At 45.1% G+C, this 16,809-nt stretch overlaps 1 protein-coding gene across 2 annotated transcripts in view; it reads left to right on the top strand.

Annotated features, from left to right (window-relative positions):
• The first annotated feature begins 5,247 nt into the window (after positions 1-5,247).
• The window catches only part of Slc37a2 (solute carrier family 37 member 2), a 31,080-nt gene continuing 19,518 nt past the window's right edge, over positions 5,248-16,809 (top strand). For both annotated transcript variants that reach the window (XR_007210527.1, XM_048343718.1), the window contains exon 1: positions 5,248-5,379. Coding sequence is in view for 1 of the 2 variants with exons in the window: in XM_048343718.1 (XP_048199675.1) it covers positions 5,321-5,379 (59 nt within the window). In the remaining variant the exon portion in view is untranslated. The remainder of the gene's footprint in view (positions 5,380-16,809) is intronic.

Genomic DNA, 16,809 nt, shown 5'->3' with positions numbered 1-16,809 from the left:
AAGCACTCTTGCCACTAGGCCATATTCCCCGCCCTAGCACATAGGTTTCTATCCTACATAATTGCCTATAATTGTTGAGATAATTCAGAAAAAAATTATGACTCCCAGTCAAAAATGAACATCTGCTGAAGGTTTTATTCATGAAGTAGATATTTTAACTGATTTCAAGAAAATACACACATGTGGATAAAGAAATGCTGAATTGAATGTCCACGTGGAAGCAAAACAGCCTCTTTCTAGTTTTCTACAATATAAAGATGTGTAAAATTGTTTTCAAATGAGATTACTTTGGAGGAGTTTCCTCTATGGAAGACAGAATTTCCTATTAAAATATAAAACTTTTCTACAGCTTTCCCCAAGTTTTGATCAAAAAAGAGTATCTTGTGCTAGGATTACAGGTGTGAGCTACCAGCACCTGGCAAGTTCATTGGGTTTTTTTGTTGTTGTTGTTGCTGTTTTTGTTTTTGGAGCTTGCACTTATGGCCTGGGGTGCTGTACTTGAGCCCTTTTGCTCAATGTTTTCAATCTACCACTTTGAGCCACAGCACCATTCAGTTTTAGAGAATTCTATGGAGAAACTCTAGATGAAGGTTTTGCTAGACAGAGGAAATGGAAAAATGGGTCAGAGTTTTCCCAGAGCTGGAACCTGACTGCTCCTGTAGACATCAAGGGGCTGCAGAAATGCCTTCAGCCTTATTCTGAAGGGCTGCTTTGTATATTGAGACTTTTTTTGGTCATGGGGCTTGAACTCTGGGCCTGGGTACTGTCCCTGAGCTCTTCAGCTCAAGGCTAGCACTCTACCACTTGAGCCACAGCATCATTTGCGGTTTTCTGGTGGTTAATTGTAGATAAGAGTCTCATATACTTTCCTTCCCAAGCTGGTTTTGAACTGTGATCCTCAGATCTCAGACTCCTTAAGTAGCTGGGATTACAGTCATGAGACACTGGTACCCGGCAGATATTGAGACTTTTAATGTTACTAGTAAAACTCCTTCCTTGGAGACCTCCCAGTCCTTGTTTATGAGGAACCATTCTAGTTTTTGAAGTTCCTTGCTTTCGATTGTTGAACCTAATGTCCAATGTTCATTTGTTCAACCTGTTCTCCCTGTTTCATTCCTTTTACTTCACAACGTGACAATAAGAACGTATTCCTACCTGTCGATTCAAGAATGTGATAGAGTAAGGCAGAAAGGCAAGTTCACAGGTCTGCGGCTGAATGGGGCCACAGTGACAGAAGTTGATCCCAGGTGCTAAGAAGGAATCTCCTCCACAAGTGGAGGAGCCATGAAAAGCTGGTACTGCTCTCTCATGGTTGTCTGTGTGATTCAGGCATGGCTGTTTTCCTCTGCAAGTTACATTTTCTTATCTGAAGAATGGGATGAGTACTATCTCCTTATCACCCAGATGAGTAGAGGAAGTATTTGATAATTTTTTTTAAAGCTGTGATTATTTGAGATATAGGGCACTGATTGCTACATCAATAAGAGTGAGCTAGATGTTAACTTGAATCGACAAAGGCAAGTGGCCATACTGTTCCACAGCATTAATTTTGAAAGGAAAAATTTACATTTATTTCTTTAAAAAAGTTGTGCTAGGTGCTGGTGCCTCATGCCTGTAATCCTAGCTACTCAGGAGGCTGATCACAGTTTTATACTAGCGAGCCAGGTCAGAAATAAGACTCTTATCTCCAATTAACCACCAGAAAACTGGAAGTGGAGCTGTGGCTCCAAAGTGGTAAAGCACTGGCCTTGAGCAAAAGAGCTCAGGGACAGCGCCAGGCTCTGAGTTCAAGCCCCACAACCCCCTCCCTACACCCCCCGCAAAAGTGCCATTACTAGGGCTTGAATTCAAAACTAAAGTTCTATCCTCTAGTTTCATTTGCTCAAGGCTGGTGTTCTACCACCTGAACCATAGCTATACTTCTGGCTTTTTGCTGGCTAATTTGAGATAAGAATCTCTCCAATTTGTGAGCCCAGGCTGCTTTTGAACCTTGATCCTCAGATCTCAGTCTCAGGAGCAGCTAGGATTACAGATATGAGCCATCACCCCTTGGCTTAATCTTTAAACTTAGATTATGCTTATCTTATTCATCCTTGCATCCTGAGCACATAGCTGACAACAAATATTTATCAAATGAGTAAATGAATGGATGATTGCTTTCAAGTACTAGAGCAACCAAAAATTGTCCCCAGCTTGTGGGAAGAGGCTGCCTGAGGCCCCTTCACTTTTCTTATTGCCATATAACCCTTGCATCTTTCTTCTAAAGAAACGTTGGCAAATTAGAATTTAACCATTTCCCTATCCCTACTCTTCCATTCTTTTAGGTTGCTTTTAGGTTGTCTTCTTACCTTCTATCACTGGCACTCTTAATGCCTCTCCTTCAGGCCATTATTAATTATCATTGTAGTTTTCAGTAAGCGGACACCTCTATTTTTGGCTAATTCTATCAAGGCTGAAGCTGTTTGCCAAGGAGGCTAAGAACATTAGCATTCATTGAGAAGCAAAATCCTTTTGGATACATTGTCACCTTGCTTATCTGTTGACTGTATTGGTTGGGAGGGATTTAACAGGAACTCTCCTTGTGAAATTTCAGCATCTGGCATTTAAGACAATGGCTTCTTTTATGTTCAACGCATGTTTACAATCATCAATGAGTGACATTGTTTATGCACACATACATAAACACATACTATTAAGGGTTTTTGCAAGTCAAACCTGTTATACTCATTAACTTCTTTTAAGGACTCTGATCTTTTGAACCCTATATTCTGTTTTCATTTATTATGGTCATTGGATTTTCTCATAGTGTAGTCATAGCTAATCCTAATATATTATGTAAGCTCATGCACACTTAATGATTCTTATCAAACATACATAACATGGCCAGGCACTATTACACTTTTTGTTGTGTGGTTTTTGTTTTTGTTTTTGTTTTTGCCAGTCCCAGGGCTTGGACTCAGGGCCTGAGGACTGTTCCTGGTTTCTTTTTTGCTCAAGGCTAGCACTCTGCCACTTGAGCCACAGCGCCACCTCTGGCCTTTTCTTATATATGTGGTGCTGAGGAATTGAATCCAGGGCTTCATGTATAAGGCAAGTACTCTTGCCATTAGGCCATATTCCCAGCCCACTATTACACATTTTTATATACATGATTTTTAATGCTTTACAGCCAACTTGTATTATTACCTGTATTAAAAAAAAGTGGGAACTAAGGTTTGTGGAAGTAGTGAGTATGTGAGACACAAATGCCCAACTCCAAGCACATGTTCTTTTTGGTATCAATTAAAAGGCCTAACATGAACTGGGCACTGGTGGCTCATGCCTGTAATCCTAGTTACTAGGAGGCTGAAATCTGAGGATTGTGGTTTTCCAACCAGATAGAAAAGCCTGTGAAATTGTTATCTCCAATTAACCACCAAAAAGCTGGAAGTGAAGCTGTGGCACAAGTGGTGGAACACTAGCCTTGAGCAAGAAAACTCAGGAACAGTGCCCAGACCCTTAGTTCAAGCTCAGGAATACACACACACACACACACACACACACACACATACACACACAGTGTAATACAAAAATTGGAAGTAGCGCTGTGGCTCAAGTGGTAGAGCTCTAGCCTTGGGCACAAAGAGGCTCAGGGACAGCACCCAGGCCCACAATAGACAAAAAAAAAAAAAAGTGAGCTAGCTTCTTACTGCTTAGAAATGAGTCTTATGGATTTTTTCTGCTTGGAGCTGGCTTTGAACCATGATTCTCAGCGTCCCGAGTAGCTAGCATTACCAGCATGAGCCACCAGTGCCCAACATTTGGTTCATTTGTACTGTAACTTGATGGTTGAGCTGGGTGCCAGCTCACTCGAGTGTATTTGGAGTTCTTTAATAAGTGGGGGGGTGGGCTTAACCTGGGGTTACCAACCCCAGAGGTGTCCATCATACATTCCGGATCAGCAGGTATCTCTCCTGAGATTGCCCCAGGCAAACTAGTCATCTACCCTGGGTAATACCCACCTCACTGACTTGAAAGACTTCAGTGGTTCAGGATCTGGCTTGAACTGCTGTTCGAGATAACTCTTCTCTGGGCGTTTCAGCCCCTCACACAGTCTGCTACTTGTGTCCACTGCCTTTTTTTCTCCACTCCATTACTGCTGTCCTTGGCTTTTTGCCCTCTTGGTTTCTGGCAGTAGACCTGTGCCCTTGCCTGCTAGCATTAACCTAGGGTTTTACAAGTGTGCTTACCCACTTTTTGCTTGATGCCAGCGCTGGCGCCAACCCAGCCCATTCCTCTGGGTCCTCCCTTGCTTGGTGGGGCTGTTGATTCACTTCCCTGACCTTGCTTGCAGACCTAGACACTCCTAGGAGTGAGGGGCAGGTGGAGTTAGGGCTGACACATTCCCATTTTATGTTCTTATTAAGTTTATTTTTCACACAAACACTTCCCTTACCACCCCATTTAGTTCGCAAGGCTCTCACAGTACTTTTTCCCATCAACCTAGGGCCTTATACATTAGGCAGAGGCCCTACCATTGAGCTACACCCCCAGCCCCATAACTTCTTTTTATAGGTAGAAACATGCCTTGAAATGTTCATGCCAGCGCCAGTCTCTTTCCCTGCCCAGCAGCAGTTCCCGGCTGCCTGGCCTTCTTCCTCCAGAAAGGAAGAGCAGGGGAGACACGGTGGAGGACTGGGGGTGGGGGTGGGATCGGTGAAGTGGGGAAGGCTCCCTGCCGGCTCAGTAAGTAGTCCTGGAGACACAGAGGGGCAGGACCCGAAGCCTCCCACCCCACAGAACGTCCTGGGCTCACGGGGGTGGGGGAGGGAGGGGGACGTCCACACTGAGATCAGCAAGAATGGGGCCCGTGGGTGTGAGCTGCTGGGACACTGTCAGGGCCACTGCTTCGCCGGATAGGGGGCACTGCGGGCCCAGCTGTGGCAGAAGCGACGGCTGCCCTGAGCTGGTGACAACCGCAGTGGCTATTTTCGGTTCCCCCTCCCCGCGGGAAAGGACATCCCCCCCCCCCCCCGCCAAAAAAAAAAATGTGCCTGGCCGAAAGAGGAGCCCTAGGGAAGTGGACGCTGTCGGGCCCGGGCAGGGAGGCCGAGCCGGAGAGCGCAGGTGCTTAGCCGGCACAGGCTGAGGATGGCCAGCGGCCCCGCGCCGGGCCCGACCCACAGGGCGTCAGGTGCGAGGGGCGGGGGCTCCGGGCCCCGGGCTGCGGGCCGGGGCGGGCCGGCCGGCGGGGCATTTAAACCCGGCCGCCGCCCTCCCGCCCCGGCCACACACGCACGCCGGCTCCGAGGACTCCAGCCTCGGGTACTGGCCGGGCAAGATGCGCTCCTCCTTGGCTCCGGGCATCTGGTTCCTGCGCGCCTTCTCCAGGGACAGCTGGTGAGTTGGGCGGGCCGGGGGGGGGGGGGGGGAATGGTTGGGTAGGCGGGCCGGGGTGCGCGGGCGCACGGCGGGAGCCGCCTGGGAGAGGGGGAGGACCAGGCCGCGGTCCCCGCGTACCCCACGGACTTCTGCCAGGACCTGGGCTCGGGTCTCCTCCAGTCGCGCCGGCTTGGGGGGGCTGAACGCACACAGGCCCCAATTCCACGTTCCCCACCGCGCTCTCCGCATCCCACCCGTGCCTCGTCGCCGAGCACCTGAGAGCGCTGGACGGGCCGGGCGGGCTGGGGGGAAACCGTGGCCTTGGAGAACACAGAGCTGGGGGGGGGGGGGCATGGAGATGGCCTGGGGGTTCCAGTTCCTGGGTGATGAGAGCAGAGCCTCGGCTGCTTCACAGATGGGTGGGCACCCCCAAAACCCGTGAGCCAGCCTTCACAGCGGCTGTCTTCCTGACGGTGGGAGCCACCCCACGTGTCGGGGTGGGTGGAAGGAAAGGGTTCAGCCACTCTTTCTCAGTGCAGTTTGGAGCCATTTAAACGGGCTGCCCATGTGTTTGAAATAAGTCGTTGCCATTATTTACAAGTAATTAAAAATAGCTGCATGCCTGGCTTGGGGTGGGAGGGGAGAAGACACACACACACACACACACACACACACACACACACACACACATCACAAATACAAATAGAGGATGCAACCGTGTAGGAGTTAAGAGTCTTGTTTAGATGAGGCAGGTGCTATTGGTGTGGTCGATTTGTCCTAGTTTTAAGTCTCCAGGCTGAAGACATGGCTCAAATAGGAAAGCACAAGTGAGCCCTAGGCTCTGAGTTCAAACAATGCCCCCTCCCCCCCAAAAAAACACAATTATTCCTCAGCCCCTCTTGGTGCCTGGACAAATCCGGACATTGGGCGACTTTAGGCTAAGTGTATTAGTGACATGGCTTATCATTTCCAACTCTCTTCACTCATTTAGGTACTAACTTGGTCCTTCTAGAGTATGAAATGGTTAAAAAGATTTTAATTTTTTTCAGAAAGAGATAATAATCATGTCTCACCAGAATATGAAAATAAGTGTTAAAAGATTTGTATTTTAGCTGCCAGGTGCCAGTGGCACCATGAAAGACTGTATTTCACTCATAGTGAGGGACTAGAAGAGGTTAGCATCAGATCAAAGAGAGAATCCAAAAACTGGGAGAGAGCGATGGAAGGGGTGACATTATCCAAAAAGAAATGTACTCTAAACCTAACTTACATAACTGCAACCCTTCAGTACATCACCTTTATAATAACAATACTTTTTTTTCCCCTTCATTGGTCAGGGGGCTTGAACTCAGGGCCTAAGCACTGTCCCTGAGCTTTTTCACTCAAGGTTAGCACTCTTCCACTTTCAGCCACAGAGCCACTTCTGGTTTTCTGGTGGTTAATTGGAGATAAGAGTCTCACAGACTTTTCTACCCATGCTGACTTTGAACTGTGATCCTCAGATCTCAACTTCCTGAATAGCTATGATTACAAGTGTGAGCCACTGGCACCTGAATAATAACAAAAATTAAAAAAAAAATCCAGCGACCAGCACAACAATGTTCATCGCAGCACAATTTGTCATAGCTAAAATATGGAACCAACCCAGATGCCCCTCAGTAGATGAATGGATCAGGAAAATGTGGTACATATACACAATGGAATTTTATGCCTCTATCAGAAAGAATGACATTGCCCCATTAGTAAGGAAATGAAAGGACTTGGAAAAAATTGTACTAAGTGAAGTGATCCAGACCCAAAGAAACATGGACTCTATGGTTTCCCTCATAGGGAATAATTAGCACAGGTTTAGGCTAGTCATAGCAGAGGATCACAAGAGCCTAATAGCTTTGCCTCTATGAATGCATAAGATAATGCTAAGTGAAATAAACTCCATGTTATGGAAACGAGTGTTATATCACTGTTGTAATTACTTTCAACATGCCATGTGAAACTGTAGCTTCTATTGTTGATGATCCTCTTGTATCCCTTTCCTGTGGTTGTACCTGCACGATCACTATATCTTATCTGAGTACAGTGGAAACTGTATATACTGGTATTAGAACTAGGAAAGTGAAAGGGAATGCCAAAATCGAGAGACACAGGATAAAAAGACAAATGACTACAAAAGCAATACCTGCAAAACTGGTGTAAACCAACTGAACAACTGAGGGGAAAGGGAGAGGGGGAGAGGGAGGGTGGAATGAGGGAGGAGGTAACAAACAGTATAAGAAATGTATCCAATGCCTAACGTATGAAATTGTAACCTCTCTGTACATCACTTTGACAATAAATAAGAAAAAAATCTAGCGAGAAGTGTAGGGCGATAGTGTTTTTATTGCATAGAACATTTCAGCTTACAGTTATGGTGGGGATAATTACACAGCAATACAAATGTATTTAATGCCTCTGAGTGCACACTTAAAATAACATTGATCAGTTTCTTTCTTTATAGAACTCAGGGCTTTAGTGATTTCCAGGCACGCACTCAACCACTCCATCTACATCTTGAACCCTTGTTGTTTAGTTATTTCTGAGATAAGCTCTCATATCTATGCCTTAGCCAGCTGGAACCCTATCTTACAGTTTCTTTTTTCTTTTTTGTCATGGGGCTTGAACTCAGGGTCTAAGTGCTGCCCCTGAGCTCTTTGTGCTCAAGACTAGTGCTCTACCACTTTGAGCTACAGCACCACTTCCTAAAGTAATACATTTTGTCATATATCTTTGATCACAATTTAAAAAACATAATCCAAAAGACACATGTAAAGACCAGGAACATTGAGGCCACACTGTTTTTCCCCTCACAGGTTAGGATGGAAGACTATTGAAAATATCACTCATGGGCATATTTCACGTGACATCAGTTAGCTACTACTTCAAATAATCATGAAATAGTTCAAGGTCATGAAAAGCTAGAATCGAGATAAGTGAAATGTTAGGTTTAGAAAACTTGGAGGGGTATCCTCTAGACAGTGCGTAGTCTTTTCTTTTTCTCCACAGACTCCTTTGGAGGTCAAAAACAGCCTTTCTTAAAGATTTTTTTTTTAAATCACAAAGTAAAGCTGATCTTATTAGAATTGATCTCATGATTTACGTAGGTACAGTAAGAGTGTTAATGAACAGACTGCGCATGCTAACTTTGCCAGAAGTTTTCATATGGACTCTTAGATTAGGCTTTAAAAACAGCATTTCTCTTTAGTATTTATTGTTATGAGAGCAGGAAGCCATACCAAGAAACTGTCTTCACTAGGTTTGACCTGCTGTACCTATAAATTTAGGCAAATTCCTCTCTTCAGAATCTCCTAAAGCTAAGGCTCCTGGACCAGCCAAAAATGACTGACCTTCCTATGCCTGTGAGGCTGAAAAGCCGTAAGCCACTTCTTGGGAGTGTTTTATTATTATTGGCTCTGTACAGCAAAGCTTAGTTCCTTAAAGGAGCTGGTTACATCTGGATTAAATGGGCATCCTTGTCGAATATAACTCTTCACATAAGGCCTTGGTTATATAACTACCTTTTCCAAATATGCCCTGATTTAAAAACAAACAAACAAAAAAGATGGCGGGCTGGAACCTTTGCATATAGCCATACTACCAAGAATATCAAGAAGACTCAATGAAGATTTTTCACTTCTGCTGGGCACTGGGATCTCACAGCTGCAATCCTACTGAGGATCAAGGTTCAGAACCAGCCCATGTAGAAAATTCCATGAGAATCTTAACATCAAGTACCAGGCCAAAAGCTAGAAGTGGAGGTACTGCTCCAGTGGTAGAGCATCATCAGCCTTGAGCAAAAACGCTGAGGGAGAGCTCATGGTCCTGAGTTCAAGGCCCTGTACCATCACAAAAATGCAGTTCACTAAATTGCCATGTACTGTGGATCACCTTAGAGGAAAGAGTAAGGTCTTTCTATTGATATCCTGGAAGTGGGACACTAGGACTATTTCGAACATAAAGGACAGTCATATCCTACTAGTTCATGTAGTCAAGCTGCTGCTGGTCTGTGGAATCTAGGGTGAGCAGTCTCTGTAACCCAGCCCCTCTAGACTAGAAACTCCTCCCTCAATCCCTGTGTTCTCAAAGTTGATCAAGTGATTTCATTAGAACCCTATGCTCAAGAGTAAGTGCTTAGTACAATACTGTTCTGAGATGATTGTTAACAATAAAACATGTTGGCCTATAGCTGACTCAATCTGTGGGGGACATATAAAAATTTCTGGTTAACTTACTACTGATTTTTTTTAAATGAATGATGTCTCTGGATGCCTATAATCCTAGCGACTCAGAAGGGTGAACCTTGGAGGGTTGAAGTTTGCAGCCAGCTAGAACTGAAAAGAGACTCCTACTTCCTATTAGCCAGTAAGGAGTCAGGCTGGAGGCATAGCTCAAGTTGTACAGCACCAACTGTGAGTGAGCAAGAGGTCCCAGAATTCAAGCCTTGGTGTAAAAAAACAACAAAAAAGCTGGGTGTCAGTGCCACACACCTGTAATTCTAGCTTCTCAGGAGGCTAAGATATGAGGATTGTGGCTTGGAAAAATCTTTAAGACTCTTATTCTAATCACCAAAAAGCCAGAAGTGGAGCTGTGGATCGAATGGTAGTCTGTTAGTCGTGAGCATAAAAGCCCAGGGACAGTGCCCAGGTTCTATGCCAAGTCCAGATACTGGCACAAAAACACATCTTGGATGAGATTTGTTTGCTCCTATACTATAAACTGAAGTCAGTGAAATCATTTAGACATTGTCTAAAAACATAGTATATGTCTAATTTTAAAGAAGACAACAGCTTAGCGGTAGAGTCTTTGCCTAGCATGCACAAAGCCCTGGGTTCAATTCCTTAGCACCACATAAACTGAAAAGGCCGAAAGTGGTACTGTGGCTCAGTAAGTGGAGTCTAAGCCCCAGGACTGGCAAAAAAAAGGGACATAATTTTTTTTTTTTTTTTTGGCCAGTCCTGGGGCTTGGACTCAGGGCTTGAGCACTGTCCCTGGCTTCTTTTTGCTCAAGGCTAGCACTCGGCCACTTGAGCCACAGCGCCACTTCTGGCCATTTTCTGTATATGTGGTGCTGGGGAATCGAACCCAGGGCTTCATGTATACAAAGCAAGCACTCTTGCCACTAGGCCATAGTCCCAGCCCCGACAAACATGTTTTTATAGGGAAAAAATTAAGCTATAACCAAGTTCTGAGACAAAATAATATTCAAAAAGTCAACTAAAGAGATTTAGTAAGTTTTGAATAATCCCTAAACATCTGTGTTTAAGTAAAACTCTAATAATACCTACTCACAGATGAAAACAATGGCTTGGACTAGAAGATGTTGGATTCAAATTTATAAAGTTATATGCCAGATTAACATTTATTTTGTCAGTTGTGGGGCTTGAACTCAGAGCCGGGACACTGTCCCTGAGCTATTTTGCTCAAGGCTAGCACTTTACTACTTTGGGCCATAGGGTCATTTCCCATTTCCTGGTGGTTAATTGGAGATAAGAGTCTCATAGACTTTCCTGCTCTGGTTGGCTTTGAATGGAATCCCTGAATCTCAGCCTCCTGAATTGCTAGGATTATAGACATGAGCCACCAGCACGGGTTCAGGTAAACATTTTAAGTTGTAACTGAAACCATGACTAATAACAAATAATGTTGTCATCAAAGCTCTGTCAGGATGCAGATAAATAGGCACACTGTGGACATATGATCTTCTATTCAAGCAGCAATCATGAAACCTTGAAGTTCAAACTTCAAGGCTAGAGAGGGCATTCAGAGATCTGAGCTTTTAATATAGCAATATTCTGAATTTCCTGAAATGTTTATAGAAATAGTATCTTCTATAAATTAAAATCTGAGTATCTCTTCCAATTTTACAATTATTTCTATGCTTGATCAATATTACCTACATTCATGTATGGAAATATCACAATAAGATAGCCTTATACTAAAAAGTATGGTACTTCAAAAATAAAATAATTATATAAAAAATGAACATATCCAGGCACCTGTGGCTCATGTCTATAATCCTAGTTACTCAGACTGAGATCTGAGGATTGCAATTTGAAACCAGCCCAGGCAGGAAAATCCATGAGACTCTTATCTCCAATAAACTACTTGGAAAAAACTGGGAGTAGTGGTTCAAGTGGTACAGCACTAACCTTGAGAAAAAGAAGCTCAGGGCTGGTGCCAGTGGCTCATACCTGTAATCCTAGCTACTCAGGAGGTTGCAATCTGAGGATTGTAGTTCAATGCCAGCCCGGGCAGGAAAGTTTGTGAGACTGTATCTCCAAGTAAGCACCAGAAAACTGGAAGTGGAGCTGTGGCTGAAAGTGGTAGAGCGCTAGCAAAAGCACTCAAGGACAGCACCCAGGCCTCAAGTTCAGGCCCCACAACTGCCCCTCCCCCCCCCCCAAAAGAAGCTCAAGGACAGCACTCAAGACTTGAGTTCACACACACACACACACACACACATACAGCGCCCCAGATAAACAAGCTAGGTTTAAACTCAGAACCTAATACTTGAAAAGCTGGTGCCCTACCACATGAGCTCTACCACCAGTTCTGCTTTTTGCTGTTTATTTTGGAGATGGAACCTCGCAGACTTTTCTTTTCTGGACTGTCTTAGGCTTAGATCTACCACCTGAGTAGCTAGGATTCCAGGAGTGAGCCTCTGGTGCCCAACAGCACCTCTTCTTCTAAGGGGTAAAAGAACAAATCTTTGATTTGCAGGGATTATGATTTTGAGAATATGAATGCACTCATCAAAACCGAGCCAGCGTCAACACAGTTTTAACACACTTCACCGTTTCATTTCAGACCCTTTATTTGTACCTACTATAATCCAAGGTTGAACAAACCCCTGTTCCATAAGCCTTCGGCCAGTTTGTCCACTCAAAACTTGTGTTTTGCTGCCCCCCCCATCTTATTCTGGAACTCCTAGTTATTTAGAACAAAGCTGCTCTTTCCCCTTTTTAATAGACAAAAACGCACCTCATTACTATGTTGTCATAATTGTACCTCTCGGCCACTGTTCATCCTAGTGGAGTCTCATTCATATATAGTATGTCTTTGTTTTATTTATAGAGCTAAAGATTGAAATGCAGTCCTTGCACATACTGGGCAAGTGCTCTAACACTGAGCTAACAGCTCCAGCTCTTTCTTGTGTGTGCACGTGTGTGTGTGTACACACACGCGTGCACTTGTGTTTGTGTTTATCTTCCAGTATTGGAGCTTGAACTCAGTCCTGTGCTCTTACCAAACTTTTTCACTCAAGGCTGACACTCTACCACCACACTTTCCACTTCCAGATTTTTGCTACTTGATTGGCAATAAGAGTCTCTCAGCCTGGGTTGACTTTAAACTTTGATCCTCAAATCTCAGGCTCCTGAGTAGCTAGGATTATAGATATGAACCATCAGTGCCTGGCTCTTAATTTTTAACTTAACCAAAGTTACATTTCAGATCAAAGAGGCCTTAGAGAAAGTAGATCATTGTAAACTATCTGTTACACACCAGCACTTTAGAAGAGCTCTTGAATACATACAACACAACTTTCTATAGCTACACACAACACTTACACACTTCTTTAAAAGTGTGAGTTAAATTAACTATGTTCTCCAGCATCTCCAAAACTCAACAAAGAGCTGGACTGGAATCCTTCCACCAATGTGTGCCTTCAGCTGTGAACTTGGTGGAGCCTTGGTTTCCTTATCAGTCAACAGATGGTTCTTGAGGGTCTGTGTGATAGTTACACTTCCTCTCCTAATGGGTCCCCTCCACAGATCTGCTTGCCCTTCCTTCCCGAAGAACATGGGTTTGGATTGTGGCTCTCACTGTGCTGAATTTGAAGGCCTGTAGAGACAATGACGACATGATCCTACCTTCTCAGAACGGAGGGTGAAGCTGGAGAAGGCAGGTGTGTGTGCACACGCAGTCAGCAATTTATATTGATTTAGCTATGGTGGGGATGGAACCCAGGGCCTCACACATACTGGGCAAGCCCTCTACCACCAAGCTAGAGTGCAGACCAAGTCAGCAAGTTTAGAAGGCCTAAGTATATGTGTTAAAGGGCTTAAGGGTGACTTTCCTATGAACTGTGTCTTTTCAAGGTCAGGTGAATGGGTTTTGAAGAAAAGCATGTCTGATACATGAAGTATTAGAGATTATAGGTAGGTGTAAATTTCCTGGTATTCAGGAAGTACTCAATAAATGCTGGCTTTTACAAGCATTATTAGCGATAATCTCATTATCAGCTACGTTATTATATAATATTACAGATGGAGCTTAATCCCATTTGAATTTCCTAGGCTAACCAAAATGCTGATTAGAGTGGAGACAAATAGGATGAAAGCGTACAGCCCGAAGAAAATGAGAAATGAACTCTGCTTTTGCATGTCCCCAAAGAGAGCATGGAAAGAGCAGCGTGGGTTCAGGCTGGAGAGCCCACTGGTTTTGGATCTTGGTGTATAAAATGGGAATAATTCTTAGGGCTGGGCATGTGGCTTAGTGGTAGAGTGCTTGCCTACATGCATAAAGACCTGGATTCGATTCCCCAGTACCACATAAACAGAAAAAGCTGGAAGTGGTGCCGTGGCTCAAATGGTAAAGTGTTAATCTTGGGCAAAGAAGCTCGGGGCAGTGCCTAAGCCCTGAGTTCAAGCCCTAGGACTGGCAAAAAAAAAAAAAAAAAAAAAGCCTACTTCAGCAAAATTTAAATGAGGTAATAGTTCATGTAGATTGGTGCCAGGCTTCTAGTAAGCATACAGACTACTGACTATTATTCCATTTCCTACTGTTATGACTCAGGTATTGTTCATTTGTAATCTTTATAGAACTGCAAGCTAGTTTCATGGTGGAACAGACAGGTAAAATGGGACACAGAAGCTGTGTGGCCTGTCCAATAGTGGGTAACTGCTAAGTGTTGGAATTGGAGTTTGGGACAAAGCCATGTGTCTCCTAAGCTTATGATGTCATCTCATTGCATCGATCTCATGACAGTGTGTACTGGGGAAAACTTGCATGGCCACTCGGTCTCAGATTCATCTCTGAGAGTCCATTTCTAGTTAATTAGACAAGGGAAAAGAGCACCTATATCAGAGGATTTAACTGAGAAACTACTTAGGGGCTAGTGGCCTGGCTCAAGGATTAGACACCCGCTAGCCAACACAAGGCTTTGAGTTCAAATCCCAGTTGAAAAAAAGGGGGGGGAGGAAGGGAGGAAGGAAGGAAGGAAGGAACAAGGGAAGGAAGGAAAGAAGGAAATTAAAAGTACTTAGCCTAACATTCAACATATTTGGTATTTACTAACTGCTGATAGATTTCTGTGGTGGAAGGGATTCCATCCCCAATGGAAATGGTTAATTTGTATTTTTTGTTGTTATTTTGTTGTTTGCGTTGTATTTGTAAACTCAGGTCCTGGGCACTGTCCCTTAGCTTTTTTGCTTAAGACTAAGCTCTATCACTTGAGCCACAGCTCCACTTAGGGCTTTTTGGTAGATAATAGGAAATAAGAATCTCACAGACTTTTCTTGCCCAGGCTGGTTTTGAACTTCGATCCTCAGATCTCAGCGTCCTGAGCAGCTAGGATGACAGGCATGAGCCACCCATTCCTAGCAATTGTAATTTTTTTTATATAGAACTGCAAGTTCCCCTCTCCCCTCCCCCCCATAGATCACATACGTAAAATGAGGCATAGAGAAGCCTGGTAGTCTGTCCAGCACCCATCCTGCACCTGCGGGACAACAAGGAGGAGCTGGTGGGCCTGGAACTCTGTCGAGAGAGCGGACTCTATCCAGCGGGCACGCGGTCCCCGGAGCGGAGCTGGGGGCGGTGGCCGCAGGTGCGTAGAGGCAGCGCCGTCCAAGTTCTGCCACGGCTCCGCCAAGTTTCCACCCCGCACAGGTTGCTCTCGGGGTGTGGGGTAGAGAGCTGCCCATGGCATTTCGGAGGCACCAAACACCTGGAAGTTTCCTGGCCCTGCCCGATGAAAGCCTCTGTGCCAATGTCTGATGGCAGCTGGCAACATGGGCAACTTTCCAGAAATATGACTGTAGCTGCTGCTTGTGGGGTGTATTTCCTGGGGTGCTGGGGGGGGGGAAGGGGAGAAGGTAGAGAAAGCCCGTGGGAGGAGGGAGCAGGGTGACACAGCAGCTGGATAAGCAGGAATGGGTGTGGAGGGGGCTCAGATTGGACGGGGACTGGAGCTGAGAACTCCCACACTCTGACCTTCCCATGGGGACTGGGTAAGGCTGACAAATGGCTCTGTCCCGTGGAGTTGGCTGAAGCAGAAAGCCACTGAAATACACACCACGACGTCTGTTAATCCAATTACAATCTTGTACCGTAGTTGATTCTCTTATTCAAAGAAGTCCAAGCTGAGCGCTGGTACCTCAGGCCTGTAATCTGAGCTACTCAGGAGACAGCGATTTAAGGAAGGAAGTTCAAGCCTGGGGGGCGGGGGAGGGGAAGGGAGTCTGTGACACTCTTACATCTAACCAACCCAAAGCTGGAAGTAGAGGTGTGGCTCAGGTGGAGCAGTGCCAGCCTTGAGCAAAAAACATCAACTGAATTCAAGACCCAGCAACACACACACAGAGACACACATACATACACACACCACCACCACCAAACAAAAAAACCTTGAGCCTTAGGCTAAACAAGTTGCCCAAGTAGATAGCAGAACCAAAAATGAAGACTCAGCTCCTTTTGGTTAAGTCTGAACGTCCTCCTCCCTGTTCCACGCAGGCCCTGGGTGCCACCTCCCTAAGCTTCTCTCATTCTCCCGAGTCCTGCAGAGACCCTGGTAAGGACAGCAGAAAGCTGCTTGAAGATGAGCTGTGAGGCGCATTCTCCTGAGAGAAGGAAAGGCGGGACGGGGTAGATACAGGAGGAGACCGGGGAACTATCATTCAACAGCTGTCACAAAGTCAGAAGTCAAAATCAGGAAGTGAACTGACAGCAGATGAGCTCTTCCCCCGCCCACCCGCCCCGCCCGCCCCCTGCACCTCTGGTAAAAGTGAACTTGTAGGTTTAGGAGATACCGGAGGTTGTCTAAATGGCCTCCTCCTTTGAAATGGCAAATACTTGGAACTGGTCCTGGCTGGGTAAAAACAAAGAATGAAAGGCTTGTGTGGCAAAAGGAAGTCCTGAAGGTTATCTGTATTTTGGGTGGACCTTGCCCAGCCCATGTCATCCACCCAAAGCTGGGGTCTAAGGATTAGGAGTTGCTAGATGACACGGCCACGTGTGTTTACCCAGCTCATGCCTGTAATCCTAGTTACTCAGGAGGCTGCGATCTGAAGGTCATGGCTCAAGTGATGGAGGGCACACGGAAGATAGAGATAGGAACTGTCATTCAGTCAACTCCTATTTTCTGCATGGCAAGCAAGGAATTTTTCTTTCTTTCTTTCTTTTTTTTTTTTTTTT

Source organism: Perognathus longimembris, chromosome 3 (genome assembly GCF_023159225.1).
Source record: "Perognathus longimembris pacificus isolate PPM17 chromosome 3, ASM2315922v1, whole genome shotgun sequence".
Lineage (NCBI taxonomy): Eukaryota > Metazoa > Chordata > Mammalia > Rodentia > Heteromyidae > Perognathus > Perognathus longimembris.
The sequence above is the reverse complement of the archived record's forward strand: the minus strand, read 5'-3'. Positions and strand labels throughout refer to the sequence as shown.